The sequence below is a fragment of the Capra hircus genome, chromosome 1 (genome assembly GCF_001704415.2).
Source record: "Capra hircus breed San Clemente chromosome 1, ASM170441v1, whole genome shotgun sequence".
In the NCBI taxonomy this organism is placed as follows: domain Eukaryota; kingdom Metazoa; phylum Chordata; class Mammalia; order Artiodactyla; family Bovidae; genus Capra; species Capra hircus.
Genome location: NC_030808.1, coordinates 66,006,099 through 66,033,941, shown reverse-complemented (window position 1 = coordinate 66,033,941; position 27,843 = coordinate 66,006,099). Strand labels below are relative to the sequence as shown.

The 27,843-nt window shown below is 37.7% G+C and overlaps 2 protein-coding genes across 4 annotated transcripts in view; both read right to left on the bottom strand.

Moving 5' to 3' along the window:
* Positions 1-9,246, bottom strand: part of LOC102184282 (solute carrier family 15 member 2) — a 52,393-nt gene extending 43,147 nt beyond the window's left edge. For all 3 annotated transcript variants that reach the window (XM_013963220.2, XM_005675014.3, XM_013963199.2), the window contains exons 1-3: positions 9,092-9,246; positions 7,157-7,244; positions 6,204-6,345 (exon numbers count right to left, since the gene is read on the bottom strand). In XM_013963220.2, coding sequence (XP_013818674.1) covers positions 6,204-6,345; positions 7,157-7,244; positions 9,092-9,196 — 335 coding nt within the window. In that variant the 5' untranslated portion in view covers positions 9,197-9,246. The remainder of the gene's footprint in view (positions 1-6,203; positions 6,346-7,156; positions 7,245-9,091) is intronic.
* EAF2 (ELL associated factor 2) overlaps positions 17,715-27,843 on the bottom strand; it is a 50,950-nt gene continuing 40,821 nt past the window's right edge. The window contains exon 6 of the mRNA XM_005675012.2: positions 17,715-18,148. Coding sequence (XP_005675069.1) covers positions 18,102-18,148 — 47 coding nt within the window. The 3' untranslated portion in view covers positions 17,715-18,101. The remainder of the gene's footprint in view (positions 18,149-27,843) is intronic.

Below are 27,843 nucleotides of genomic sequence, written 5' to 3'. Positions count from 1 at the left end.
AAGAAAGGAGCCAAGGCGTTTGAACAGACTGTTCAGTGATATATAGCTCATGCAGTTGATAGGGACTTATTGTTATGTTGTTCTTTCTTTTTTTAATTTTTATTTTATATTGGAGTATATTATATTGGAGTATTTTATATTTTTTATTGGCATATAGCCAACTAACATTGTTTCAAGTGCACAGCAAAGAAAGGGACTCAGCCATACATATACATGTATCCATTCCTCCCAAACGTTATATTGTTTTCCAAAAAAAAGATCTGAATGACAACTAGTAAGTGGAAGAGCGAGGAATTCCAGTAGGAACCTGCATTGAGATACACACACTGAAACATGGCAAGCTATCAAATATACAATGTGTATTATGTGTATTGGGACACCAGATTCTCTTTACATATAAGTAGAATATTAATACTAGAAGGAACCTTAGAAATTATATTGCTTACTTCTGCAAATTTTAAAGTACCATGTGCTAAAGTGGAATACAAAAAAATGGGATGAAGATAGCAAAGAGAGGCTGGAGACACCAGAAACCTCAGGATGTAGATTTCTCATTCTAAATGCCAAATATTCCTAGCCTGGCTCACCAGGGAAAGGATCTTAGAGGGTTTATAATGCGAAATAGGAGATAAGAAAAAGGAAGGGATAGGTTTTCCTAAAAGGCCTTGTAGTGTCTTCTGGAGAAAAGTTTTCTTCATTGGAACAAAAAGAATGAATAGAAAGAAATGGAATAAAAAGTGACTGAGAAAAGGCCAGCTATTATGAACACAAAATAGATGATGTATGCTAAATCATCACAGAGAAAAAACAAAAGGAGTCTGAGCTGGAGTGATAGCCTGTGTTGGGAGATCAGGGCAATATCAGATTGTTGGACTAAACAAGTGAGAGAAGTCTAATTGCCTTAAAAGAAAAACAAGCTACCTTCTAGGTGAAAGATTCAAGGAATTAGTCTAAAATATGAAGAATATAAGTGAGGAAGCTAACAGCAAAGAACTTAAACAGAAGAAGAGAGAAGTCAAGAGAGACTTGGAAATTCTGCATTTGAAATGCAGTTGTCATTGGGGATATTACAGTCCTAACCACAGGACAGAGATCTGCTTCAGACAGACTTCAGTATTCCATTGCAACTGAGGCAAGTGAAATGCAGAGAAGTCAAAGGACATTTTTAAAGCGCCATGCTAATTAGGATTAGAATTAGGTCTAGAACTTCTTTCTTACAGTCTGCATTCCTTCAGTTTTATGAACAAGTTAATGTGGAAAAAGGAAAGGGAAAAGGATGAAGTTTTAAATTTTATTTCTTCATAAGAATATAAAAGCCAGAGACATTCTAAATTAGAGTTTAGGAACTGAGAAGGAGTATGTGCAATAGGCAGAGACCTGCTATGACAAAGGAAGAGACCTAGCATAAAGAGGGTCAGCTCTGACCAGACAAAAAAGACAGGGGGAGGGATATGCTATAGACCCACAGAGAAAGAGGAAGTGTAGAAAAGACATCCAAAAGTATATTTGGCAAGACACACTTAAGAGAGTGGCTTTTAGTGATTGCCATGATCAGGAGATCAGACTGACAGGCACAGGTCACAAGGTATAAACCAACACTAGGGACTATGACTAAAAATGTTATTCTCTCTTAAAAGCAACTTGGCATCAAAAATAGCATCTGAGCATGTAATTAACCTTCTCAGTAGATACTTATAGAAACAGTAAAAAGCCAGTATCCATGTTTAAAAAATTGTTTTTCATTGTGTATCTACTGGCTACTCTCTCCTACATGTAGCCCTGAAGGAAGTTTCACCTCTCTCCTGACACAGTGAGTTCCTTGTACAAAAGTCAGGGACCGTGGGCGCCCATTTTCTCTTAACAAAGCTAGGATTCTGGGACTTCAAATAGAGGAAGGACCTTTAATATATGTTTGTATTAAATTCAGAAAATTGTGGTTTGAAGGTCTGAGCAATGTTTCTAATGTTACAGGAAATTTTTCATCCGCAGCTAACTTCTGAAGAAAAGGAAAAGAGTTTGAAATACTAGTTTGTTCATGTTTTTGTCATCATTGTCTTTGGACATGTGAGCTTACCACACCCCCACACATCCCTAAAGAACAAGTTATTCATGTTTTCTCCAACCCACTTTCCTCTGAAAGAGACACCTATTCATCCCTCAAAGAATTTTGTTATTTTAAAAGCAACCACAATACCCACAACAAAATAAAAGTCATCTTCACACCTGCCCACACCTACCCTCAGTCTTTTGCCTATGTTCATCTGAGGGTGAATACATTTATGAACTGAAATGTTTTTTGTGAGCCTCCTATGTACCAGGCACTGTTTTAAGTGCTATGGATAGAAAATTATAAATGAGGCTGTCTTCTAAGTGTTTCGAAGAAGATATTAGATTCATATACACATAGTTATTATGAGAGAATTTGTCATGTGAGGGTGAAAAATAGGGAGTTCAGAGAATATTAGATTAATTCTGGTTAGTGGTGAAAAGTAAGAGGCAGAGGATATTCCATTGCATAGGTGGCATGTGAACTGAGCCTTAAAGAGTTTGGATGTGGAAGGCTGGGGAAGAAAGAGATTTCGTGACATAGAAACTATGCAAACAGACATGGAAAAGAGACGTTCCTGGCTATCATTAGGTAAATATTAGTATCTGGTTCATCTATTGGACATTCTTGAAAGGGAGTAAGTATGACAATAAGAGCAGAAAGGTAAGTTGGATGAGATTAGTAGACAGCGTGTTAGCAGAAATGTTGAGCAGAGTAGTAATATGAATGGAGATTTCTTTTAGGAAAATTAATTTGACAGTAGTGCAATGATTCAATTATGAACAAATATTATGGGAAACAATGAAAATGTCACACATGTCCATTATAACAGTCCAGTTCAGAGGCTAAAGACAACCAAAACTGGAGTAGTGGTGACTCAGTGTTGAGGTAGGAAGAATATGAGATATAATATAGAAACAGATTGGTAGAATTTAAAGATTGATTGGATGCAGAAGTATAGGGAAGCTAGGAGAGAGGATAAGGTGGAATATCCAAGAAATAAATGATAATGTGCAGTTACAATGCATACTTGGGGCTTGAGTGATAGGTTAAGATTACAGAGTTTGAGGAGACATCACATATAGCTAAAATTGACACCACAGAACTTGCTAAGGGAAAATCTGGAGAAAGGGAAAAGAGTAAAAGGTATACACTGGGGAACTGCCTACATTCAGGAAAGAGTGTAGTAAACAATAAGCAAAAATAAATAAATAAATAAATAAGCCAAACGTGGAAGAATCCAAAAAGTAAAAGAACCAGAAAATACAGTCTTAGAGAAGCCCAGGAAGTTTCAAGAATATAGGAGCAATAAACAGACTAAAATGCTCAACATGAATAAGAATTTAAAAAGATCACTCAGTTTGATGGCATCATTATCAGAGAGGAATTTCCTCTCTCTAAGAGGAAATTTGATCTCTGGTTTGTCAGAATTGTCAGAATCCTGAAAGAGATGGGAATACCAGACCTCTTGAGAAATCTATATGCAGGTCAGGAAGCAACAGTTAGAACTGGACATGAACAACAGACTAGTTCCAAATAGAAAAGGAGTATGTCAAGGCTGTATATTGTCACCCTGCTTATTTAACTTATATGCAGAGTACATCATGAGAAATGCTGGGCTAGATGAAGCACAAGCTGGAATCAAGATTGCCGGGAGAAATATCAATAACCTCAGATATGCAGATGACACCACCCTTATGGCAGAAAGTGAAGAGGAACTAAAAAGCCTCTTGATGAAAGTGAAAGAGGAGAGTCAAAAAGTTGGCTTAAAGCTCAACATTCAGAAAACAAAGATCATGGCATCTGGTCCCATCACTTCATGGGAAATAGATGGGGAAACGGTGGAAACAGTGTCAGACTTTAATTTTTTGGGCTCCAAAATCACTGCAGATGGTGACTGCAGCCATGAAATTAAAAGAGGCTTACTCCTTTGAAGAAAAGTTATGACCAAGCTAGATAGCATATTGAAAAGCAGAGACATTACTTTGCCAACAAAGGTCCATCTAGTCAAGGCTATGGTTTTTCCAGTGGTCATGTATGGATGTGAGAGTTGGACTGTGAAGAAAGCTGAGGGCCAAAGAATTGATGCTTTTGAACTGTGGTGTTGGAGAAGACTCTTGAGAGTCCCTTGGACTGCAAGGAGATCCAACCAGTTTATCCTAAAGGAGATCAGTCCTGGGTGTTCATTGGAAGGACTGATGTTGAAGCATGAAACTCCAATACTTTGGCCACCTGATGCGAAGAGCTAACTCATTTGAAAAGATCCTCATGTTGGGAAAGATTGAGGGCAGGAAGAGAAGGGGATGACAGAGGATAAGATGGTTGGATGGCATCACCGACTCATTGGACATGGGTTTGGGTAGAGTCCGGGAATATGTGATGGACAGGAAAGCCTGGTGTGCTGTGGTTCATGGGGTTGCAAAGAGTTGGACATGACTGAGTGACTGAACTGAGCCAAAGGAGTGATAATGAAGAGTGAGAAAGGAAGGCAACAAATATTAAGTGATTCTTTTAAAATTTTGCAGGTAGTGATAAAGAAGATAGAAAAAGAAAGGTTAATAATAATTTTTTTGTTTACAGCCATAAGATATTTGCCATTATTTCTAGGACAAGACTATCTCTGAAGAAGAATTTGAAGGCAAGAGATGGAAATATTGAGGGTACAAAGATACCAATGAGAGTGACCTAGGTGATGGTGACACATTTGTAAAAATTCATCCAGTTGTATACTTAAGCCTTTCAGATTTGTATACTTAAGTTATACATCAATAAAAACAAATTCAAAATAATTAAAATTACCTCATTATGGGTTGAGATTGAGGGTACAAGGAGAGATGGCCAAATTTCCTCTGAAATAGTCAGGAAGCTATTGTTCACCAAATCCCAGAGCTATAGTTTTTACAAAGCAGTCATTTTAAAAATAAATTAAAATACTATTAATATGAATCTTTTATTCTATAACTGAATGAAGACCATACCATGGCTTATGCTTTTTTCTACATATAGTGCCATCCTTCTATCTGGATGGACTCAATGACTACTACTACATAAGGAGCACACATAGAACTCAGGCACCTGCCATCTCTCTCCCAAGTCAAGAAACTATTTAGTACAGTGTTGTGGCTGTAGCACTACATTAGGTGCTGAATAAATACTTTAGAATAATGGATATATCTAGGCTAAAGTGAGATAGAAACCAGTCTTTACTAAAGACAACTCCTTGGAACACTCGGTCTCCAAGATACCCTGAAAAAATATTTCACAGTCAAACAAGTTTGGGAAATGCTACCTATCATAACCTTCTCTTGGAGATTTTATAATATTAATTTCATGTTAAAGGCTATAAGAAGTCATGCAGTAAAGATACCTTTTTAGCTTTATTCAGTCTAGCATTTTCCCAAACTTATTTGACTATGAGAGCTTTATGTTCCTATGTAACATTCTTTAGATCCTATACAACAAATTTTCAACAGAATGCACTTTGAAAAATGCTAATTTAGACAATTCCGTAGATGACAACTCCACAGAAAATACCTGAGTGATGGATACCTGAGATCCATCTCTGTCCCATGAGAATGATGTTATAGATGACAACTATAACATTATCCCCAAATATCTCTTGGTGCTATTTTTAGGGACTTAAAAGATATTGAAATGAACAGACTATTAGTCTAACTCATGAAAATATTTATTATAGTTTTAAGAAAGAACCTACAGAAGGAGATTAGAAAAGAGAATCAGAGATGGTAAAAGAGCTGAAAAGAAGGACTTATAAGAAGATACTAAAAAAGCTGAAATGACTCAGTCTGGAGGAGAGATGGATAGTATATAAAATAACAACATTTAATTATACATTTTCTTGTGGGTAGCCATCTTACCACCTGAGATCAGAACAAGAATTGGTCTTAAACTTCAGAACAGAAGATTAAAATTAAATACAAGAAAAAACCCCTCCTGACTGAAAAGGGTATAAAAATATTGGAAAAACTGATAATGAAGAGACAAAACCTTTCTATATTGTCAGTCTGAGAGAGATTCTTATTTATCATGGATGACACAAGTATATTCTTGCTTGGAAGCAAGAGGCTAGAAGTGATACTCTCTGCATGTTTAATCTGTGAAGCTTCTTGGAAATGTGACTTCCCACCATCCTTACTTGAATTTTCCCAACCATGAGTCAGCAATGGCTGCTCCCAGGATGGGAGTGAAGTAACAGAGGCTGCTGAAGGCGTGGTACACAGATGTGGAAGTGTTTTCACTCCAATGCAGGAAATACAGGAAATACAGGGTCAGCACAGCTAAAGCGAAAAAAAAAAAAAGGGGGGGGGGACAAAACATGGTAGATGCATTAAAATGATTTATGGAGGAAAAGAGCATCTGATAGGGTCTTTGCAGCTGATCTTGATCTTCAGCACTCCTATCAGTAGTAACTTCTGAGGAGCAGAAGCAGGGTCCCTCGGAGTTTTGAGGGTGAAAGGGGCTGTGCTTAGTGTGTGTGTGTTAGTTACTCAGTCATGTCCAACTCTTTGTGACCCCATGGACTGAAGCCCATCAGGCTTCTCTGTCCATGGAATTCTCCAGGCAGGAATACTGGAATGGGTTGCCATTTCCTTCTCCCGCGTATCTTCCCAACCCAGGGATTACTCCATAGTCTCCCGCATTGCAGGCAGATGCTTTATGGACTGAGGCACTGCAATACTCCTCCCTTCAGTCTTTATGCACATAGCATCATTTAGGCCAATCTGAAAGATAACATGGCCTAATGTTATCTTTATCTAATATCTAATAATCCTTCCTTCTCCTTCCCAGCAACAATATAATCCATAGACCTAAGGAACAAAAATTAAGAATGGAATGCTGCTGATGAGTTTTTCCACTTATATTCTCATAGACTGTGTTCTGGTTTTCACTACTCTTTTCTGTTCTTGGTCTGTATGAGTTAGAAGGTGAAATCCCACCAGGCATTTTTTGGAAGTCTTTGCCAAAGGAAAGGACCAGCTGGATGAAGGTAAAGAGTAGAAAAGAGAAATAAGTGCATATAAGACAGATTGTTACAAACATGGGGTGACAGTGAGTGGAGAAAAGTAGGACTGGGAGACACAAAATTACCTTTCATGCCATAATAGGAAAAGCGCTCACAGAATTCATTCACCACAATGAAGACAATACTCAGTGGATAGTTGGAGCCACAGATTTTCTAGGAAACAAAAAGACACTGGTTCAAGCATGAACAATATTTCCATATTTAGACCAATATACTGTTTTGCAACAGAAAAAACCATTAAAGTCATCATGATAGGTCATGTGAAGAAGCAATGGTCCCTACTCTTCATGAAACGGTCAGTATCCTACTAAAAGCGCTTGCATTGCTGATTTAGCAGTCAAAGAAGCTATTCTGAATATTCCTTTGTCCCTCAAACATTTAATATGGAGCTCCTCAGGCACTTCTTGATACAGACACTAAGACCTGTTCATCTTCCCACAGGTACTAAATGGAAAGCCTGGGGCACTGGGCAAGAGAATAATCATCCTTATTTCTAGGAACATAACAAAGAGTTGGCCTCTGGAACACTTGATGTCCAGGTATTTACACTCAGATGTCAGTACCCTGCTTAGCTCTACAGTGTGGATTAACCTTTCTGTCCCCACTTGCCCCATTCACTGTGATGGGAGGAATCCTAGCAATATGAAGGCTTCCTGCCAGCAACAGAGCCCAATACAGATTGTTAAAGATTAAGATGATTGATCACCTTAACCTTTGGCAGAGATTTCTTAAACCTTTTCAAATTAAATGTCCATTTGTTCCATGAAACAGATTCTATAATATTTTCATGCTAATCCTTTTGGGAATTAAAAGGGCTATGCTATTGCATGCACTGTATCAGTCAGAATAAAAGGAATATCATGTTTTACTTCAAATCCCTCATTACGATAGCCCAACCAACATGAGAAAGGGATGGAGATATGTGGCCTCGGTTCAATCAAATCATGAGATTTTTTATTACCTTTCCTTATTCATAAGATATATATGCATTTTGGTAAGTAGCCTCAAATTATTTGGGACCAGAAGATATACAACTAAATAAATGATTGATAAAGTAATGTGTCCATTTTTTTTATCCACATAGATATATATGGATATACATAAACAACCCTCCAAAGTATTAATATGCATTAATGTATGATTTTAAAAAAACTTTCTTAAAAGACACAGTGAATAGTCTTCTTACTTTCCTGGCTCACAGCTTGAGAATTATACAGCCTGAAGTTTGGTTAACACGGCTTCTAATAGCTATGTAACACTGTCACTGACTGTGTTAACACACTGTTCCAGGCCATGTCATTAAACCTGGCTTTATACTTCAATTTTGTTATTCCAAAGAAACTACCCACCTCTAGAATACTGCTACTTCTTTGCTTGTAAGTAAGAACTAAGTAAATACTGGCTAGTATTACTATACCCTCTCTACTTAACAGGATTTTGATATGAGGATTGAGAAAGAATTGGGAAATGTTTTAACAAGTATTAATATATAATTTAAAACATTATTACTTCCCTGTTTCTCTGTCCTTTCACCCACTGTAAACTGAAACACAATAACAGAGACTAAATCTATTCTAAAACTTCTCTTGGTGTGCAGCACAGACTCTGTGTACAGGGGAAACTAAAGGCTGAAGTTTTGGAGGTTTTTTTGGTAAAGAAAGAACAATCACACACAGTTCTCCAGAAAGGAGTACTTGCCAAGTTTCCCTGGACATGCAAAGTGCTTTTTTTTCCACCCCAGAGAAATTCAGAATATACAATGAAATACAGCCAAGTCCTGGATACCCACTGAAGAACTCTGACCACCGCCTTCTGCTGCTTCCTCTCCTAAATTGAAAGAAACTCCTGTTTAAATCTGGTTTATAGGTTCATTCTAACTCCAAGAGAGAATAGTTTTTAATACTCTAATACAGCTCAGCCTGAAGCTCCAGGGACCAAGGAGAACCAACAGAGTATGTCTGTGTTCCTGTCAAGAGGCAGAGATGAATCCCAGGACTCACCGGAGATGGCTTCTTTGGAAAGCTGGGGGGTTGAGGTGGTACCTCTTCAGTGGAGACAGGTAAAAAAAGAGTTTCCTTGGAATCATTTTTCTGGAAGGGATTCATGGCTGGCTCCTCTCTCTCTCTTCAAGCATTTGGCTTTGGTAGGCAGTTGGGACAGCTGCCAGACTACTGTGAAAAGGGGGACTGGGAGGGGAAGAGGGGGTGGCTTCAGCAACCAATCTTAACCCTGTGGGTGTCAGGCTTAAGCAGCTTCCTGAGAAGCAGAAAGCTATATGAAAAAAAAAAAAAAAACTATTGGGTCTCAGAGACTAGTTTAAAAGAATGTTTATGTGAAAGGTAAGGCATGGGGAAGTGAGATACTGTAAAATGCTGGAGAACTGCACATGAGTGAAAAGTAGTTAGAAATATAATGCCTCGGACATAGCCTGGAATACAGATTTAAACACTGATTTCAGAGTAATAATAGCTGCCATTTATCACACACCTATTGTATATATATGTGTGTGTGTGTATACACACATATATTATCTTCATGTTCTTATTGTTACTAATATCCTCACTTTACAGGAACTAATATCTCAAGAGATTGAAATTTTTCCAAAGTCATGTGGCCATCAAGTGGCAGGTCTGGAATTTTCACTATGCTGTTATGGATAGATTAGTATCAGTAATGCCTATGGTTATTACTTAGGAATGGAAGCTATGGAAATAGAAACATAGGAATGTAGGGGAATTGAAATGCATTGAAAAGGGAAAGTTATCTCCAAAGTGAACTTGGAGAGATACAAAAAAATGCTAATTTTTGGTTTTCAACATAGTAAAGTTCAACTGGAAATGTCTTATAAGCAATTAAAGAGGTGGAGCTAAAGAAAACAAAAGGAAAAGTTCAGTGATATACATTTGGGAATCATTCTTCTTTTAAAATTCATTCTCTGTGTTGTAACTTTCTTACTTCAATATGAACCTATCATTTCATCTGTAAATAAAATTTGATTTGTGTAAAAAGTATGAACCAGTTATTTTCTAGGTACTATTACAAACACCATTTTTCTTAATATTCAGTGAATGGACTTCCAAATGACTCCAGAATACATTTAGTTTTTATCAGAGGAAGAACAGGATCAGACATGACTGTTAAATAATTATTATTTTTGCAAAGTCAAAGAGGTAAAAGAACAAAACAGTATGGTGCCCATTTAGTTGTCAGTCAAAAGGAAAAGGAAAAGAATGGCTAGAGAAAAATAAGAAAAATAAGGACTAAACCAAACAAGAAGGCAGGAGATAGGAGAATGCATTATTTTATTTTAGAATATGAGAACCTATGATTCTATCCCTCATAAAATTCTTACATTACCTACTTGAGTAATCTATTGACAAATAAAACCAGGATAAACTCTACTCTTTCTTCCCTAAACTGTATCTCAGACTTTGATCATGTTTTTTTCTCAGCTTCTGTTACACTCCTTATCCTGTTTCTCTCCCGTCAACCTTTACCCAAAGAAGAGTCCAGCTTCATTTCTGCTTGTGACATTAATGATTAAGCTGTAGTTATTCTTTCAGGAAGTAATGCCCTTTCTGACCTAGTTTGGTTAATGACTGGGTACAAAACAAATGAACAGTTAGAAGTTACTAGCCAAGTTAACCACTAGAGGCACAGATGCCTTTGGGGCTGGTGCACTGGGATGACCCGGAGGGATGGTGTCGGGTGGGGGGGGGGGTGAAGAGCTGGGAGGCGGTTCGGGATTGGGAACACGTGTACACCTGTGGCGAATTCATGTTGATGTGTGGCAAAACCAATACAATATTGTAAAGTAAAAATAATAAGTAAAAAAAAAAAAGATCTAATTACATCAATGGCTCCTCCTGCTCTGGCCTTATACCTCTGAAATAGCATTTGATATAGCAGAGCAGATGGAATAGCACCTGTATGCAAGGCACCAAGTCATTTGTGCTCATAGGTGCCCTAAATACCAAACTTTAGCATATTGGTATTGGATCTTTGATACTTGTTTGTTTAGGTGAAATTTTTCATTGATTATGGCAATACAATGCTAAGCATTCATGGAATCAAATAATATCAGAGATGGAAGGAATCCTAATCTTGTCATATGTAAACTTCCCTGACGATAAAAATCACTTACGGATATTTATATATATTTATATTTGTACATGTACTTATGTATCAATATATACATTTCCAGGGTGACACACACACATACACACACACACACACATACACACACACACACAAATCTAAAGAGGTAGCTAAGAACTTGTATTTTTAACAAGCATCTCTGGTTATTCTTATATTAGGGATTTGGTGAACACTGGTTTGAAATCCCTCTGCTAATTTAGCCTGAAGAATATTACAGATGAGCTCAGACTAGAATCCCAGACTCTAAGACCTATTCTAGAGCCTTTGCTATTTTATCAAGATGCCTCTTGTACAGCATCATTTTTGCTAAGTTGAAATCAGAAGGATAAAAGGGAAAAAATCAAAGAAAAAAGCAATTCATGAACAGAAATGAGTACAAACTCTTCAGAGATAAAAAAAGAATAATAGAGTAAAATAATCTAAAATACCAGTTATGAGTAAAAATATCTGTGACTCAGTGATTATGACAGAAGAGAGTAATATATTACAGTCATGTACAGAAAGGAGGCTGAAAGTCTCAAATGAAAGATATGTATATAGTCAGAGAGAAGAGGCAAATATGAAATTAGAAGAGGGCGGGTTTAGCAAACTATGAATACAAAATCATCACATAAAAAGATTATATTTAAATATCAGCAAAAACAAATAGAAAAGGTAATTTAAAAATTATACCAGCTCTAATAGCATAAAACATACCTAGGAATAAATCTATTGAAAGATGTTTAAGACATCAGTACATGCTACAATTAAAAAATAAGTTAAAAAAGACATCAGTATTCAACACTCTATGACATTATTGAAAGAAATTAAAGATCTAAATAAACGGAGAGACATACCATGCTCATGATTTGGAAGACTCAGTAAGATGTCAGCAATCCCCAAATCAATCACAAAAAAATCCAACAGGTTTTATGAATGTAGAAAATTACAGGTTGATTTTTAAAATTCATGTGGAGATACAGAAATCTAAGAAGAGCAAGGCAATCTTGAAGAACAATAATGGAGGATTTGCTCTACCCAGTAGGAGAACTATTATAAAGCTATAGTAATTATAACAGAGTGGAAATGACACAAAGATAGATAAGGCAACCAATGCAACAGAACAGAGTTCAGAAAAAGACCCACACACATACTTTGGCATTATTTAGGCCAAACATGACATGGCAGTGCAATGGGACAAAGGACTGTTTTCAATTTTAAAAAATACCATCTGGATACTCATATGGAAAAAAATGTTTACCTTTATCTTACATCATTAATAAAAACTATAAAAGAAAATAATATATAGATTACATTAATATTCAGTTCAATTTGGTCACTCAGCCATGTCCAACTATTTGTGACCCCATGGACTACAGCATGCCAGGTTTCCCTGTCCATCATCAACTCCCAGAGCTTGCTCAGACTCATGTCCATCAAGTCGGTGATGCCATCCAACCATATCATTCTCTGTCATTCCCTTCTCCTCCTGCCTTCAGTCTTTCCCAGCATCGGGGTCTTTTCAAATGATTCAGCTTTTCCCATCATGTGGCCAAAGTACTGGAGTTTCAACTTCAGCATCAGTCCTTTCCAATGAACACTCTGGATTGATCTCTAGGATTGACTGGTTGGATCTCCTTACAGTCCAAGGAATTCTCAAGAGTCTTCTCCAACACCGCAGTTCAAAAGCATCAATTCTTCGGTGCTCAGATTTCCTTATGGTCCAACTGTCAAATACATGACTACTGGAAAACCATAGCTTTGACTAGATGGACTTTTGTCAGCAAAATGATGTCTCTGCTTTTTAATACACTGTCTAGGTTGGTCATATAGAGAGATTAGATTAATTCTACATAGATTACAGAGCTGTTAAAGCTAAAAAAAATACAGCTTTTAGAGGAAAATGTAAGAGAATATCTGTAGGACTGATTAAGCCAAGATTGCATTTTTTAAGCTAAGATTTTTTAAAATAAGACATATAGCAACCATAAGTGATTAATATATGGTATAGCATTAAAATTAATAACTTTTGTTCACCAAAAGATACCATTAAGAGTAAAAAGACAACTCACAAAGTATTAGAAAACAGTCATACTACATATATTGGCAAAGGATTTGTATCCAAACTACATATATCACTTCAAAAATCAATGACAAAAAGACTCATATTCAGATTGTAAGTCTTTTGCAATATAAATAATACTGCAGTAATAACCTTGCATATTAGTCAAATGTATCTGTAGAATGAATTTCTGGAAGTAAGATTTCTGTGACAAAAGGTGTTTCACGATTTTTAGAACTGCCGATTCATTTCCCTGTTTTCTATTGAGTTGTTTGTCCTCTTCTTCTAAACTTGTAAGATCTACTTTTATATCATTTATATTAATTCTCTTCCACCCTCTATGTTGCTAATAGTTTTTTACTGATTTTGTTTGTGGATTTTATATAACTTAAAAGGCACAAATCTTAAGTGTAAGACTGTAGTATTTTCTACATATGTATAACTCACACAACCACCACCAAGATTATATATATAATAAATATTTACTTACTTAAAAATATATATATTATATTACATACATTATATATTATAATATGACTATGAATTGATGATGAGGTGATGGAATTCCAGTTGAGCTATTTCAAAACCTAAAAGATGATGCTGTGAAAGTGCTGCACTCAATATACCAGCAAATTTGGAAAACTCAGCAGTGGCCACAGGACTGGAAAAGGTCAGTTTTCATTCCAATCCCAAAGAAAGAAAATGCCAAAGAATGCTCAAACTACCACACAATTGCACTCATCTCACATGCTAGTAAAGTAATGCTCAAAATTCTCTAAGCCAGGCTTCAGCAAGACGTGAACTGTGAAATTCCAGATGTTCCTGCTGGTTTTAGAAAAGGCAGAGGAACCAGAGATCAAATTGTCAACATCTGCTGGATCATGGAAAAAGCAAGAGAGTTCCAAAAAAAACATCTATTTCTGCTTTATTGACTATGCCAAAGCCTTTGACTATGTGGATCACAATAAACTGTGGAAAATTCTGAAAGAGATGGAAATATCAGACCACCTGACCTGCCTCTTGAGAAACCTATATGCAGGTCAGGAAGCAACAGTTAGAACTGGACATGGAACAACAGACTGGTTCCAAATAGGAAAAGGAGTACGTCAAGGCTGTATATTGTCACCCTGCTCATTTAACTTATATGCAGAGTACATCATGAGAAACACTGGGCTGGAGGAAGCACAAGCTGGAATCAAGATTGCCGGGAGAAATATCAATAACCTCAGATATGCAGATGACACCACCCTTATGGCAGAAAGTGAAGAGGAACTAAAAAGCCTCTTGATGAAAGTGAAAGAAGAGAGTGAAAAAGTTGGCTTAAAGCTCAACATTCAGAAAACTAAGATCATGGCATCCGGTCCCATCACTTCATGGCAAATAGATGGAGCAACAGTGGAAACAGTGTCAGACTTTATTTTTGGGGGCTCCAAAATCACTGCAGATGGTGACTGCAGCCATGAAATTAAAAGATGCTTATTCCTTGGAAGGAAAGTTATGACCAAGCTGGATAGCATATTAAAAAGCAGAGGCATTACTTTGCCAACAAAGGTCCATCTAGTCAAGGCTATGGTTTTTCCTGTGGTCATGTATGGATGTGACAGTTGGAGTATAAAGAAAGCTGAGCACCAAAGAATTGATGCTTTTGAACTGTGCTGTTGGAGAAGACTCTTGAGAGTCCCTTGGACTGCAAGATCCAACCAGTCCATTCTAAAGGAGATCAGTCCTGGGTGTTCATTGGAAGGACTGATGTTGAAGCTGAAACTCCAATACTTTGGCCACCTGATGCGAAGAGCTGACTCATTGGAAAAGACCCTGATGCTGGAAAAGATTGACGGCAGGAGGGGAAGGGGACGACAGAGGATAAGATGGTTGGATGGCATCACTGACTCAATGGACATGGGTTTGGGTGGACTCCAGGAGTTGGTGATGGACAGGGAGGCCTGGTGTGCTACGCAAAGAGTGGTCGCAAAGAGTCAGACACGATGGAGCGACTGAACTGAACTGAACTGAACTATGAATTTTGCAGTCCCTTTGAAGAAGCTCTCAACCTTTTTAGAATATATTTTTATAATATTTTTTTCCATTCCTGAGTTGCTAATTTTTATTCATCTCAACACATTGGAAATTATTAATCTAAATATTATATCATTGGTATGTAAATGATATAATTACTGAATTCTGACATGTCTGAGAGTGCCTTCTTACCAAACTGTGGATGATAATACTTGATGAATATGTAATTCATAGGTCACACTCATACCCTTGTACACATGCAGCTTTACTAACTTTAGAGTTTCAGTGTAGTGTTCTGGAATTGTTCAAAGCCACTGATTTTTGTTCCTTTGTAGCCAGCTTACTTTCACTACTTTGGTACTTTTATTATCAGTTTCATCAAACCACTCAGAAAGGTCAAGCTAAAAGAATAATGATGTTATGTTAACTAACCTTATTTTAATAATCATTTCTTAAAAACACATATCAAATCATCACACTATACAGCTTAAACTTATACAATATTATATGTCAATTATTTCTCTATAAAGCTGGGAGAAAAAAGGTATGTGCTTAGAATCATGTGAAGATTATTCTGGCAGAGAATGTCATATCTGAGAACTTGTCTCATCCGCAGCTCCCTATATTTTAATGTCTGAAAATGCATCAAATAAGGAGATAACTGAAGCAAAGGAGATATTATCTCATTCCTCTCTAAGCTACTCATATTTAAATGAGTGGGGTATAGAGAATGATATACTAGGTATTCAATCCATCAAAATGATCTTTAAGAACATGTTTCATCTATGCAGGAAATAATAAAAGGGGGAAGAAATGAGTTATGGAGTCTAGAATGGCAGTGGCTAGAAGACAAGGAAGGGAAAAGCCCATGAAAATAGAACAAAGGAAAGTCCGAGGACCAGAGTGAGGGCCTCAGGTAGAACAAATAGCACTCCTGGCTAGCCCAATTTACACAGGGCAGGCCTGGGGGGAGGAGAAAACATATAAAAAAAGGAGCCAAAGGGCCGGAGGCCTCCCTTTCTCCTCTCCCACATGCGTGCTCATTCTCTCTCTCTCTCGTCCCCTCTCTTCTCTTCATGTCTCTGGGTCAGCATGCCCTCACGCCTCGAGGATGTATTTTCCTGCTATTTTCTAAATAAAATTGAGCTGTAACACAGAGCTGTAACACTGATCTGTCTAAGAGCTATAACATGGTCAGTTCGAGACCTGAGAGCTATAACATGGTCTGTCCAAGACCCGAGATCTATAACATGGTCTGTCTGAGAGCTGTGACGCGCTGAAAGCTTTAACGTCCGTTGCTTCAAATTATTGTTGAGACGAGACAGAACTGAGGAGAACACACTCGCCTGGTATCTATCCGCTCAGTTCAGTATGTGTGTATATATATATGTATACACACACATATATGTATATTTATATATACATATATATATAGCTAGAAAACTTCCTATGGTAAGAGATAATGTTTAATAAAAATTTTTTTCATAATTTCCAAAACTTGGAAGTAACCAAGATTCCTTCAGTAAGTTAGTGGATACATAACATTACATCTACATAATGTAATATTATTTGCACTAAAAAGAGATGAATAAGACATGGAGGAAACTTAGGTGCATACCAAGCCATGAACAAGACATCAAGGAAACTAAGTACGTAGGTGAAAGAACCAATCTGAAAAGGCTGTATAATGTCTGGTTCCAATTATAAGATATTCTGGTAAAGGCAAAACTGAGAGAGTCAAAAGATCACTGATTGACAGGGGTCGGGATATGGAGGAATGAATTGGCAGAGCATAGGATTTTTAGGGCAGTGAAACCATCCTGTATGATACTACAATGGTGGACAAAGGTGATTATACATTTGTTAACACCCATAGAATATACAACACAAAGAGTGAACTCTAATGTAAAATACGGACTTTAGATGATGATGTGTGAATGTAGGTTCATCAATTATTTAAAAAAGGACCAATCTGGTGCAGGATGTTCATAGTAGGGGAGATTATACATGTGTGGGAAGAGGAAGTATATGAGAAGTCTCTGTACTTTCTGCTCAATTTTACTGTGAAACTAAAACTGTTCTTAAAAATAAAGTTTATTAATTAAATAAAAAACTTGCTGTTCATTAGTGACTCTCAATCTGGTGTTTATTTCCCTCAAATTCAAAAATGTTACAGGTATAAAGATTAATTATTTATCTCATTAACACAACTGCTTATTTTTATCTCAAAAGCAAAATAAAAGGATTAAACAATATCAAAGAGATGATAAGAGAAAATGATAAACTATGTGAGAGATAACAATTTCATTAACAGTTTCATTAAAACAATTACTTAGCTTCATCTTTACCTTCAATTTTAGCTTAATTTTCAACCAAAATTTAAGGAATATCAGAAAGGTTCAGAGACATAATTAAAACCAGGACATTTATTACAAATCAAGTTTTGACATTTCACAATTGAAGACAGAGTATGGTAAAACAGAACACTGAACTTGAACTTTAGAACACCTGATCTGCCACTGGTTAACTAACAATACGTGGGCAAGTAACTTAGAGTCTGAGTTTGTTTTCTCATCTGTAAAACCTCATAAGAGTTTTGTTAAGATTAAATAAAACACATGAAAATGCTGGTACCCATAAAAGGTAAAAAATGTAACATCAACTGAAAATTCTGAATCAGATTAAATTTATTATCAAAGTTAGGATACATTTTCCTCAGTCTTAGAAATTTTTATTCCTAAGATAAAATAAATTATCACATCTTGCAAATTTTATACTTATATCTGAATATTTCTTCAGTCATCACTGTCACTTCCTGATTCACTCAACTGCAAATCATTTCCTAAAATAAAAAAAGCAAAACTCTAGTAATTATTTAATATTTTAATGTTTTTTGATAACAGATATTTTGCCATATATAACCCCAAGGTGATCCTGTTTAGCCAGCATTACATTCTTAAATTATAGAAATAAGCAATCTGATTATTAGTTACATCACTAGCAACTCTAATTGATAATGCCTGTAAAGAAAAGACAAACCATTAATCTTCAGCACAGTTTTAGTATCACTTGGTATCTATTTTAGTCTTCTTTCACATACCAACATCACCCTTCTTTTATACCACTGACTTAATTACATGAGAAAATGTAGCTTAGCATAGGGGTCCCCAACGCCCCGGCCAAGAACAGGTTCTGGTCCGTGGCCCATTAAGAGCTGGCCACACAACAGGAGGTGAGTGGCGGGTGAGGAAGTGAGCGAAGCTTTATTTCTGCCGCCACTCCTACCTTCACATTACCTCCTGAGTTCTGCCTCTTGTTAGATCAGTGGTGGCAAAGTAACTCTAATGTGTTGTGCTTGAATCATCCCAAACCATTCCCCTCACCCCTGCCACTGACTGTGGAAAAGCTGTCTTCCACAAAACTGGTCCCTAGTGTCAAAAAGGTTGGGGACCATTGGTTCAGAAGATCAGACTATTTTGAAGAGTGAAAAAGAGCTGTATAATTGTTTGTTTCAAATTCAGTCAGTCATTAAGTAATATATGTTAAGAGTAACTCATCATTGAATCTTTCATAATTCATCCATGTGCTTACAGCATGGAACATATTCCAGTAGGGGAGACAAACAATAAACAAATATATAATATTTATCCTAAGTAGAGATAAATATTATGTAATTTAGATGGGTATGGGGGGAGGGTGGGAGGTAATATTTTAGATAGAGGAGTTAGGAAAGCCTCCTCAGGGTGGGACATTAGAACAGGGATCCAAATGTAGGCAGAGACGCATGAAAATACATGAGTATGGAGTAAACTGTCCAGGATCAGGAAAAAGCAAATATAAATGCCCCAAGGCGGAAGCATGCTTTTTGTGTTCTCAGACAGCAAGAATACCACCGTGGCTAGACTAGAAAGAATGAGGAAAAAAATGTTAGGAAATAGGTCATAAAGATATCCAGAAGACCACAGTGGGTAGGTCTGGAGAAGGATTGGTAACTCACTCCAGCATTCTTTCTTGGAAATCCCATGGATGGAGGGGTCTGGTGGACTACAGTTCATGGAGTTGCAAAAGAGTTGGACACGACTTAGTGACCTAACAACAAATAGTGTGTAGGTCATGGTAGAACCTTTGAATTTTGTTTGAAATATAATGGGAACTCAATTCATTGTAGCTCAGCTGGTAAAAAATCTTCCTGCAATGCAGGAGACCCCGGTTCAATTCCTGGGTCAGGAAGATCTGCTGGAGAAGGGATAAGCTACCCACTTCAGTATTATTGGGTTTCCCTGGTGGCTCAGCTGGTAAAGAATCTGCCTGTGAAGAGGGAGACCTGGGTTTGAGTCCTGAGTCGGGAAGATCCCCTGGAGAAGGAAAAGGATACCCACTCCAGTATTTTGGCCTGGAGAATTCCATGGGCTGTATAGTCCATGGGGTCTCAAAGAGTCAGACACAACTAAGCAACTTTCACTTTCAATTCATTAGAAAATTTTTAAAAGGCAACTGACTTAAACACTGTATATCAGTGAACAGACTATAACGGTGTGGAAGAAATATGGAATCAGGGAGGACAGTTAGTTATGAGAGTATACAGTTTCTCATGTAAGATATTGTCTTTGAGAAAGACAAATACTATATGATAGTTTCTCATATAAGATATAATATTGTCTTTGAGAAAGACAAATACTGTATGATTTCACTTATATGTAGAAACTAAAGAATAAAACAAATGAACAAATATACAGAGAAACAGAGTGACAAGTACTGAAAACAAACAGGTGCCAAAGTGGAGGTGGGTAGAGTGAGGAGACAAATAGGTGAAGGAGATTAAGTTGTATAAACTTTTAGTTATAAAATATATGTTACAAGTATGAAATTTACAGTAGGAAGAATATAGTCAACAACTGTGTTACATCTTTCTATGGTGATGGATGACAACTAGACTTTTCATTGTGATCACATTTAAATGCATAGATTTAACATATATATTTAAAAAATATATTGTAACTCATACAAAAAAAATCAGGTTTGTGGCCACTGAAGGTAGGGGGTGGAGGATGAGGGAATTAGCTAAAAGGCAATCGAAAGGCACAAACTTCCAGCTGTAAGATAAATACTAGGGATGTAATACATAACATGATAAAAATAATTAACACTATTGTGTGTCATAAAAGAAAACTGTTAAGAGAGTAAATCCTAAGAGTTCTCATCACAAAGAAAAAAAGTTTTTTTCCTATTTCTTTGATGTTTTATCTATATGTGATGATGGATATTCACTAACACTATTGTGGTAATCATTTCAGGATATATGTAGTCAAACAGTTGTACACTTTAAACAGTGCTGTATGTCAGTTATATCTCAATAAAACTGGGAAAGAAGAAATAATATTGGCTTAGACTCAGGTGATTCAGGCAAAGGTGGTGACCAGTGGTCAGATTTATAATTTTCTCTGAAGATAGAGCTTATAGGCCTATCAACAGTATTAGACTTAGTGCAAGAGAAAGAGAAAAGTGAAGAATGACCCTCAAGTCTTCTGGTCTTACCAACTAGATATATTGTGGTATCATTTACTGAGATGAGAAGCAGCAGATTACAAGACTATGTAAGAAAAATCACAAGTTCAATTTTTAAAATGTACATTTCAAATACCTAGTAAATATTCAAGTATATATGGTATATACAAGTGTATATATAAATCTGAAGCTCAAGGTAGAGGCTAGACCTGAAAACTATCTGGGAGTCATTGATTATAGGGGATTTATTTGGAGCTATAGGATTGGATAAATCTTTCGGGTAGTAAATTAAAATGGTTAAAAATTTTTTCTATTTTTAAACTACTCCACAATCAACAAAAGCTGATATATTCTGAGATTAATATCCAATTTAATAGGAATAGTTTTTAGGCTCTATATAACTTATTGTAAGACAACTTGGCCCATTGCATGAACTCCAGAACTAATTACATGATTTGATAAAGAAACCTGCTAAAGGTCTCACAGGACCATTTTGTCATTTTCAACGCTCAAGTTTCTACTTATTATACAACTATTGTATGGCATAAGAATGTTTAACTTTATGTGATATCGGTACAATGAGATTCTCAAGTGACAGAAACCCAAATGTCCTGAGTTCCACTTTTCTTAATAGACTTCATTCTACGGAGGTTATAAGCACAATATTACCAATGCTGTTGGTTGAAATGTTCAGTTATGTAGATATGAGATTAGCCTTTGAATATGAGATGCTTAGTAAAGAAAATAGGTTTCAATTAATATGGTAATTAAAACTTGGGAAAAAGAGTTTACCCATAGCAAATGCATTCTGACACCTAAACCAATGAGAGCAATACTGCTCCTTTAGTAGATGTTACAGAAATGTATGTGAGAGATTGCTTGTCCCAGTGATTTGCAGATTGCTTTATAGATTGCTAGTGGCATACTGTGGAAGGGGAATTTTGGAAGCTTAAATATCTTGCAATGCAAGACCCATCATGCACAATAAACAACTCTTCTATATTCCACAAAACTTTTGAAAGTCCAGTGGGATATTCATGTACTTGTAAGATCTGGTGGTAATTTTAGGGCCAGGATTAGTTGCATTCTTATACACTAAAAGTATTCTTTTGTATAGATTTAAAATTCTCTAAAATTTACAAGGGCTTCTCTGGTGGCTCAGACTGTAAAGAATCTGCCTGCAATGCAGGAAACCAGAGTTCAGTCCCTGGGTCAGGAAGATCCCCTGGAGAAGGGAATGGCAACCCACTCCAGTATTCTGGCCTAGAGAATTCCTAGACAGAGAGCCCTGGTGGGCTATATAGTCCATGCAGTCACAAAGAGTTGGACATGACTGAGTGACTAACACAGACACACAAAATTTACAAGGATGTAACTATCATCCTTGATAGTTAAACTGAAAGAAAACTTTACTTTTTTCAGAATCTTACAAAGATTTTTTTAAATTGGTTTTGAAAACACAGCGATTATCTATGTTGCTCAATGTCTTTGGGTCAGCAATACAGCCCTTCAAAATGTGTCTGTGTATGCAATTCTATGAATATAATGTATATAGTTTTCCACTCCTTATTTTAACAAGTTAAATAAGAAATATTATTAACATATGAGTTGAATATTGTTTTGCTTCTCTTAATCCCACATATAATCATTAAAAGTAAGGGCAAACTTATAGCACTTTGTTATATCTTCTGGCCATGCCTGAACAAAATAGAATATGTATTATCTTACTATAAATTTTTGTCTTAATATTATATTAATCATTTTCAAAGATGTATGTGTTTAGATGATATCAAACTATTAAATTCATTTCATGTTAGTAAAAGGGACTTAAAATATGTTATGAAAAAGGGTGTTGAGTCTGCTAAGGTTGAAATGGGATGACTATTTTAACAGTAAAAAAGGGCTTATTTCTTCTTATTAGGAAACCTACAGTTTGGATAAATTATATCAAGAAAAGAAATTCACTATTTTTTAAAATTCCAATTAGTTATTACTGGTATAACAAAATTGCTGCTGACCTCTCCATATCATTTTTACATCCAAAATATTTCTAAATTCTTTTATTATTTCTATAGTTTGTTGATTCCTTTGGATTTTCTATGTAGACAATTATATTATCTACAAATAAGGGTGATTTTATTTCTTGTTTCCAATTCTTACTTTCATTTCTTTTACTTGTTTTATTGTATTTCTCCAGAACCTTCAGTACAACACTGAATAGACACAGGGTGGTCCTAAGGCGGAGGAATAGTATGGGGAAACCACTTTCTCCCCCACATATTCATCGAAAGAACATTTGAACGCTGAGCAAATTCCACAAAACAACTTCTGAATGCTGGCAGAGGACATCAGGCACCAGAAAGGCAGCACATTGTCTTCGATAGGAGGTAGGACAAAATATAAAAGATAAAAAGAGAGACAAAAGAGGTAGGGACAGAGATCCATCTCGGGAAGGGAGTCTTTAAAAAGAGAGGTTTCCAAACACCAGGAAACCCCCTCACAGGCGGGTCTGTGGGGAGTTTTGGAATCTCAGAGGGCAACATAACCGGGAGGAAAAATAAATAAATAAATAATTAAACTCCACATATTACGTTGCTAACGGCAGCTCCCAGCAGAGAAGCAGCGCAGACACTCTATCCGCCACTAGTAAGCAGGGGCTGGACAGGGAGGCACAGGCCGCATTGCTTAGGGTAAGGAGGTAAGGATCCGGCCTGAATGCCCCGAGGGCAATCTGAGGGAACTAACTTGAGGTAGCAACCCAGACTGTAGGATAGCCAGAGAGAGAAAGAAGAAAAAAAAGAGGGATAGAGAGGAAAAAAAAACTATCCTGGGAAAAGCCCTAACCTAAGACACCGCCAGGCCTGCTCACAGAACAAAGGACTGAGCAGAGCTAGACGGCGGCGGACTGGCCCATCTCCTGCCAGAGACAGGCAGGCGAGGGTAGCCAGAGCCGGAAGGGGGCAATTGCGACCCCAGAGAGGCATCCTCTACCAAACTGCAAGCAGGCTTCATTGCTAACCAAGACTTCTTGGGATTTTGGACAGTTGACATCCACCAGGAGGGTCGCAGCCAGAGATCAGCTCCCAGAAGAGACACATGGCACACCTGAGAAGGCACGCCCCTTGTACACACAGAAAACCGAGCGGCTGGGACAGGGGAGGTGATAAGATGCACCCCCTACCTGGGGGTGACTGCTCTCACCAAGCACCTGGTCACCTGAGCTGCTCGGACCTTGGAAGGGCACAAAACGCAGGCCCAACCGAGTCTGCATCTTTGTGGAGTACCTGAGAACCTGAACCTGAGTGGCTTAGACCAGGGAAGTGTATGCAACCCAGGGCCTGCCTCAGACAGTTCCTGGCACAGCAACCTAGAGCCTGAAAACTGTAGACCATGAAAGCACACATGCTGTGAGCAAACCCAGTGCAGCTAAAACACTGCAAGCACTCCCCACACACACCAGTGATATTTGTTTGCAGTGTTCCTCCCTCCCCAAAACACAACTGAACAAGTGAGCCTAAAAAAGTGACTACCATCGCCCCCTAGTGTCAGGGCAGAAATTAGACACTGAAGAGACTAGCAAACAGAAGAAGCTAAAATAAACAGAGGGAACCACTTTGGAAGTGACATGTGCAACAGATTAAAACCCTGTAGTTAGCACTGACTAACTACACCAACTAACATAGGAAGGGGCCTGTAGATATTGAGAAGTATAAGCCAGATCAAGAAACTATCTGAAAATGAACTGACCCCACACTGTCTCCAACAGCTCCAGAGAAAGACCTAGATATATTTTCACTACTATCATTTTTTAAATTAAAAAAATTTACATTTTAAGTCCTCTATTACTCCTTTAATTTTCATTTTTATAACCTATTGATGGTGTGATCACTCACCTAGAGCCAGACATCTTGGAATGTGAAGTCAAGTGGGCCTTAGAAAGCATCACTATGAACAAAGCTAGTGGAGGTGATGGAATTCCAGTTGAGCTGTTTCAAATCCTAAAAGATGATGCTATGAAAGTGAAGAACTCAATATGCCAGCAAATTTGGAAAACTCAGCAGTGGCCACAGGACTGGAAAGGTCAGTTTTCATTCCAATCCCAAAGAAAGGCAATGCCAAAGAATGCTCAAACTACCACACAATTGCACTCATCTCACACTCTAGTAAAGTAATGCTTAAAATTATCCAAGCCAGGCTTCAGCAATACGTGAACTGTGAACTTCCAGATGTTCAATCTGCTTTTAGAAAAGGCAGGAACCAGAGATCAAATTGTCAACATTGGCTGGATCATGGAAAAGGAAGAGAGCTCCAGAAAAACACCTATTTTTGCTTTATTGACTATGCCGAAGCCTTTGACTGCATGGATCACAATAAACGATGGAAAATTCTGAAAGAGATGGGAATACCAGACCACCTGACCTGCCTCTTGAGAAACCTGTAAGCAGGTCAGGAAGCAACAGTTAGAACTGGACATGGAACAACAGACTGGTTCCAAATAGGAAAAGGAGTACGTCAAGGCTGTATATTGTCACCCTGCTTATTTAACTTTTATGCAAAGTACATCGTGAGAAATGCTGGGCTGGAAGAAGCACAACTGGAATCAAGATTGCCGGGAGAAATATTAATAACCTCAGATTTGCAGATGACACCACCCTTATGGCAGAAAGTAAAGAGGAACTAAAAAGCCTCTTGATGAAAGTGAAAGAGGAGAGTGAAAAAGTTGGCTTAAAGCTCAACATTCAGAAAACGAAGATCATGGCATCTGGTCCCATCACTTCATGGGAAGTAGATGGGTAAACAGTGTCAGACTTTATGTTTTTGGGCTCCAAAATCACTGCAGATGGTGATTGCAGGCATGAAATTAAAAGATGCTTACTCCTTGGAAGGAAAGTTATGACCAACATAGATAGCATATTAAAAAGCAGAGACATTACTTTCCCAACAAAGGTCCGTCTACTCAAGGCTATAGTTTTTCCAGTGGTCATGTATGGATGTGAGAGTTGGACTGTGAAGAAAGCTGAGCCCTGAAGAATTGATGCTTTTGAACTGTGGTGTTGGAAAGGAGAGTCCCTTGGACTGCAAGGAGATCCAACCAGTCCATCCTAAAGGAGATCAGTCCTGGGTGTTCTTTGGAAGGAATGATGCTGAAGCTGAAACTCCAATACTTTGGTCACCTCATGCAAAGAGTTGACTCATTGGACAAGATTCTGATGCTGGGAAGGACTGGGGGAAAGAGGAGAAGGGGACGACAGTGGATGAAATGGCTGGATGGCATCTCTGACTCGATGGATGTGAGTTTGAGTGAACTCCAGGATCTGGTTTTGGACAGGGAGGCCTGGAGTGCTGTAATTAATAGGGTCGCAAAGAGTCAGACACAACTGAGTGACTGAACTGAACACCTTGTAAAAAAAAAATAGACACTATTTTAAAGCAAACTTCATATATATATGTTATAAAAAGAAAGACCATGAGAAAATACTTGAGGAGATAATATTTGAAAACTTCCTTAAAATGGGGAAGGAAATAGTCACCCAAGTCCAAGAAATCCAGAGAGTTCCAAACAGGATAAACCCAAGGCAAAACAGCCCAAGACACATATTAATCAAATTGATAAAGATCGAACACAGTTCAGTTCAGTTCAGTTGCTCAGTCGTGTCTGACTCTTTGCGACCCCATGAATCGCAGCACACCAGGCCTCCCTGTCCATCACCATCTCCCGGAGTTCACTCAGACTCACGTCCATCAAGTCCGTGATGCCATCCAGCCATCTCATCCTCTGTCGTCCCCTTCTCCTCCTGCCCTCAAGCCCTCCCAGCATCAGAGTCTTTTCCAATGAGTCAGCTCTTTGCATGAGGTGGCCAAAGTAACGGAGCTTCAGCTTTAGCATCATTCCTTCCAAAGAAATCCCAGGACTGATCTCCTTCAGAATGGACTGGTTGGATCTCCTTGCAGTCCAAGGGACTCTCAAGAGTCTTCTCCAACACCACAGTTCAAAAGCATCAATTCTTCGGTGCTCAGCTTTCTTCACAGTCCAACTCTCACATCCATACATGACCACAGGAAAAACCATAGCCTTGACTAGATGGACCTTTGTTGGCAAAGTAATGTCTCTGTTTTTGAATATGCTATCTAGGTTGGTCATAACTTTTCTTCCAAGGAGTAAGCCTCTTTTAATTTCATGGCTGCAGTCACCATCTGCAGCGATTTTGGAGCCCCCCAAAATAAAGTCTGACACTGTTTCCACAGTTTCCCCATCTATTTCCCATGAAGTGATGGGACCAGATGCCATGATCTTTGTGTTCTGAATGTTGAGCTTTAAGCCAACTTTTTCACTCTCCTGTTTCACTTTCATCAAGAGGCTTTTTAGCTCCTCTTCACTTTCTGCCATAAAGGTGGTGTCATCTGCATATCTGAGGTTATTAATATTTCTCCCGGCAGTCTTGATTCAAGCTTGTGTTTCTTCCAGTCCAGCGTTTCTCATGATGTACTCTGCATATAAGTTAAATAAGCAGGGTGACAATATACAGCCTTGATGTACTCCTTTTTCTATTTGGAACCAGTCTGTTCCATGTCCAGTTCTAACTGTTGCTTCCTGACCGGCATACAGATTTCTCAAGAGGCAGGTTAGGTGGTCTGGTATTCCCATCTCTTTCAGAATTTTCCACGGTTGATTGTGATCCACACAGTCAAAGGCTTTGGCATAGTCAATAAAGCAAAAATAGATGTTTTTCTTGAACTCTCTTGCTTTTTCCATGATCCAGTGGATGTTGGCAATGTGATCTCTGGTTCCTCTGCCTTTTCTAAAACCAGCTTGAACATCAGGGAGTTCATGGTTCACATATTGCTGAAGCCTGGCTTGGATAATTTTGAGCATTACTTTACTAGCATGTGAGATGAGTGCAATTGTGCAGTAGTTTGAGCATTCTTTGGCATTGCCTTTCTTTGGGACTGGAATGAAAACTGACCTTTTCCAGTCCTGTGGCCACTGCTGAGTTTTCTAAATTTGCTGGCATATTGAGTGTAGCACTTTCA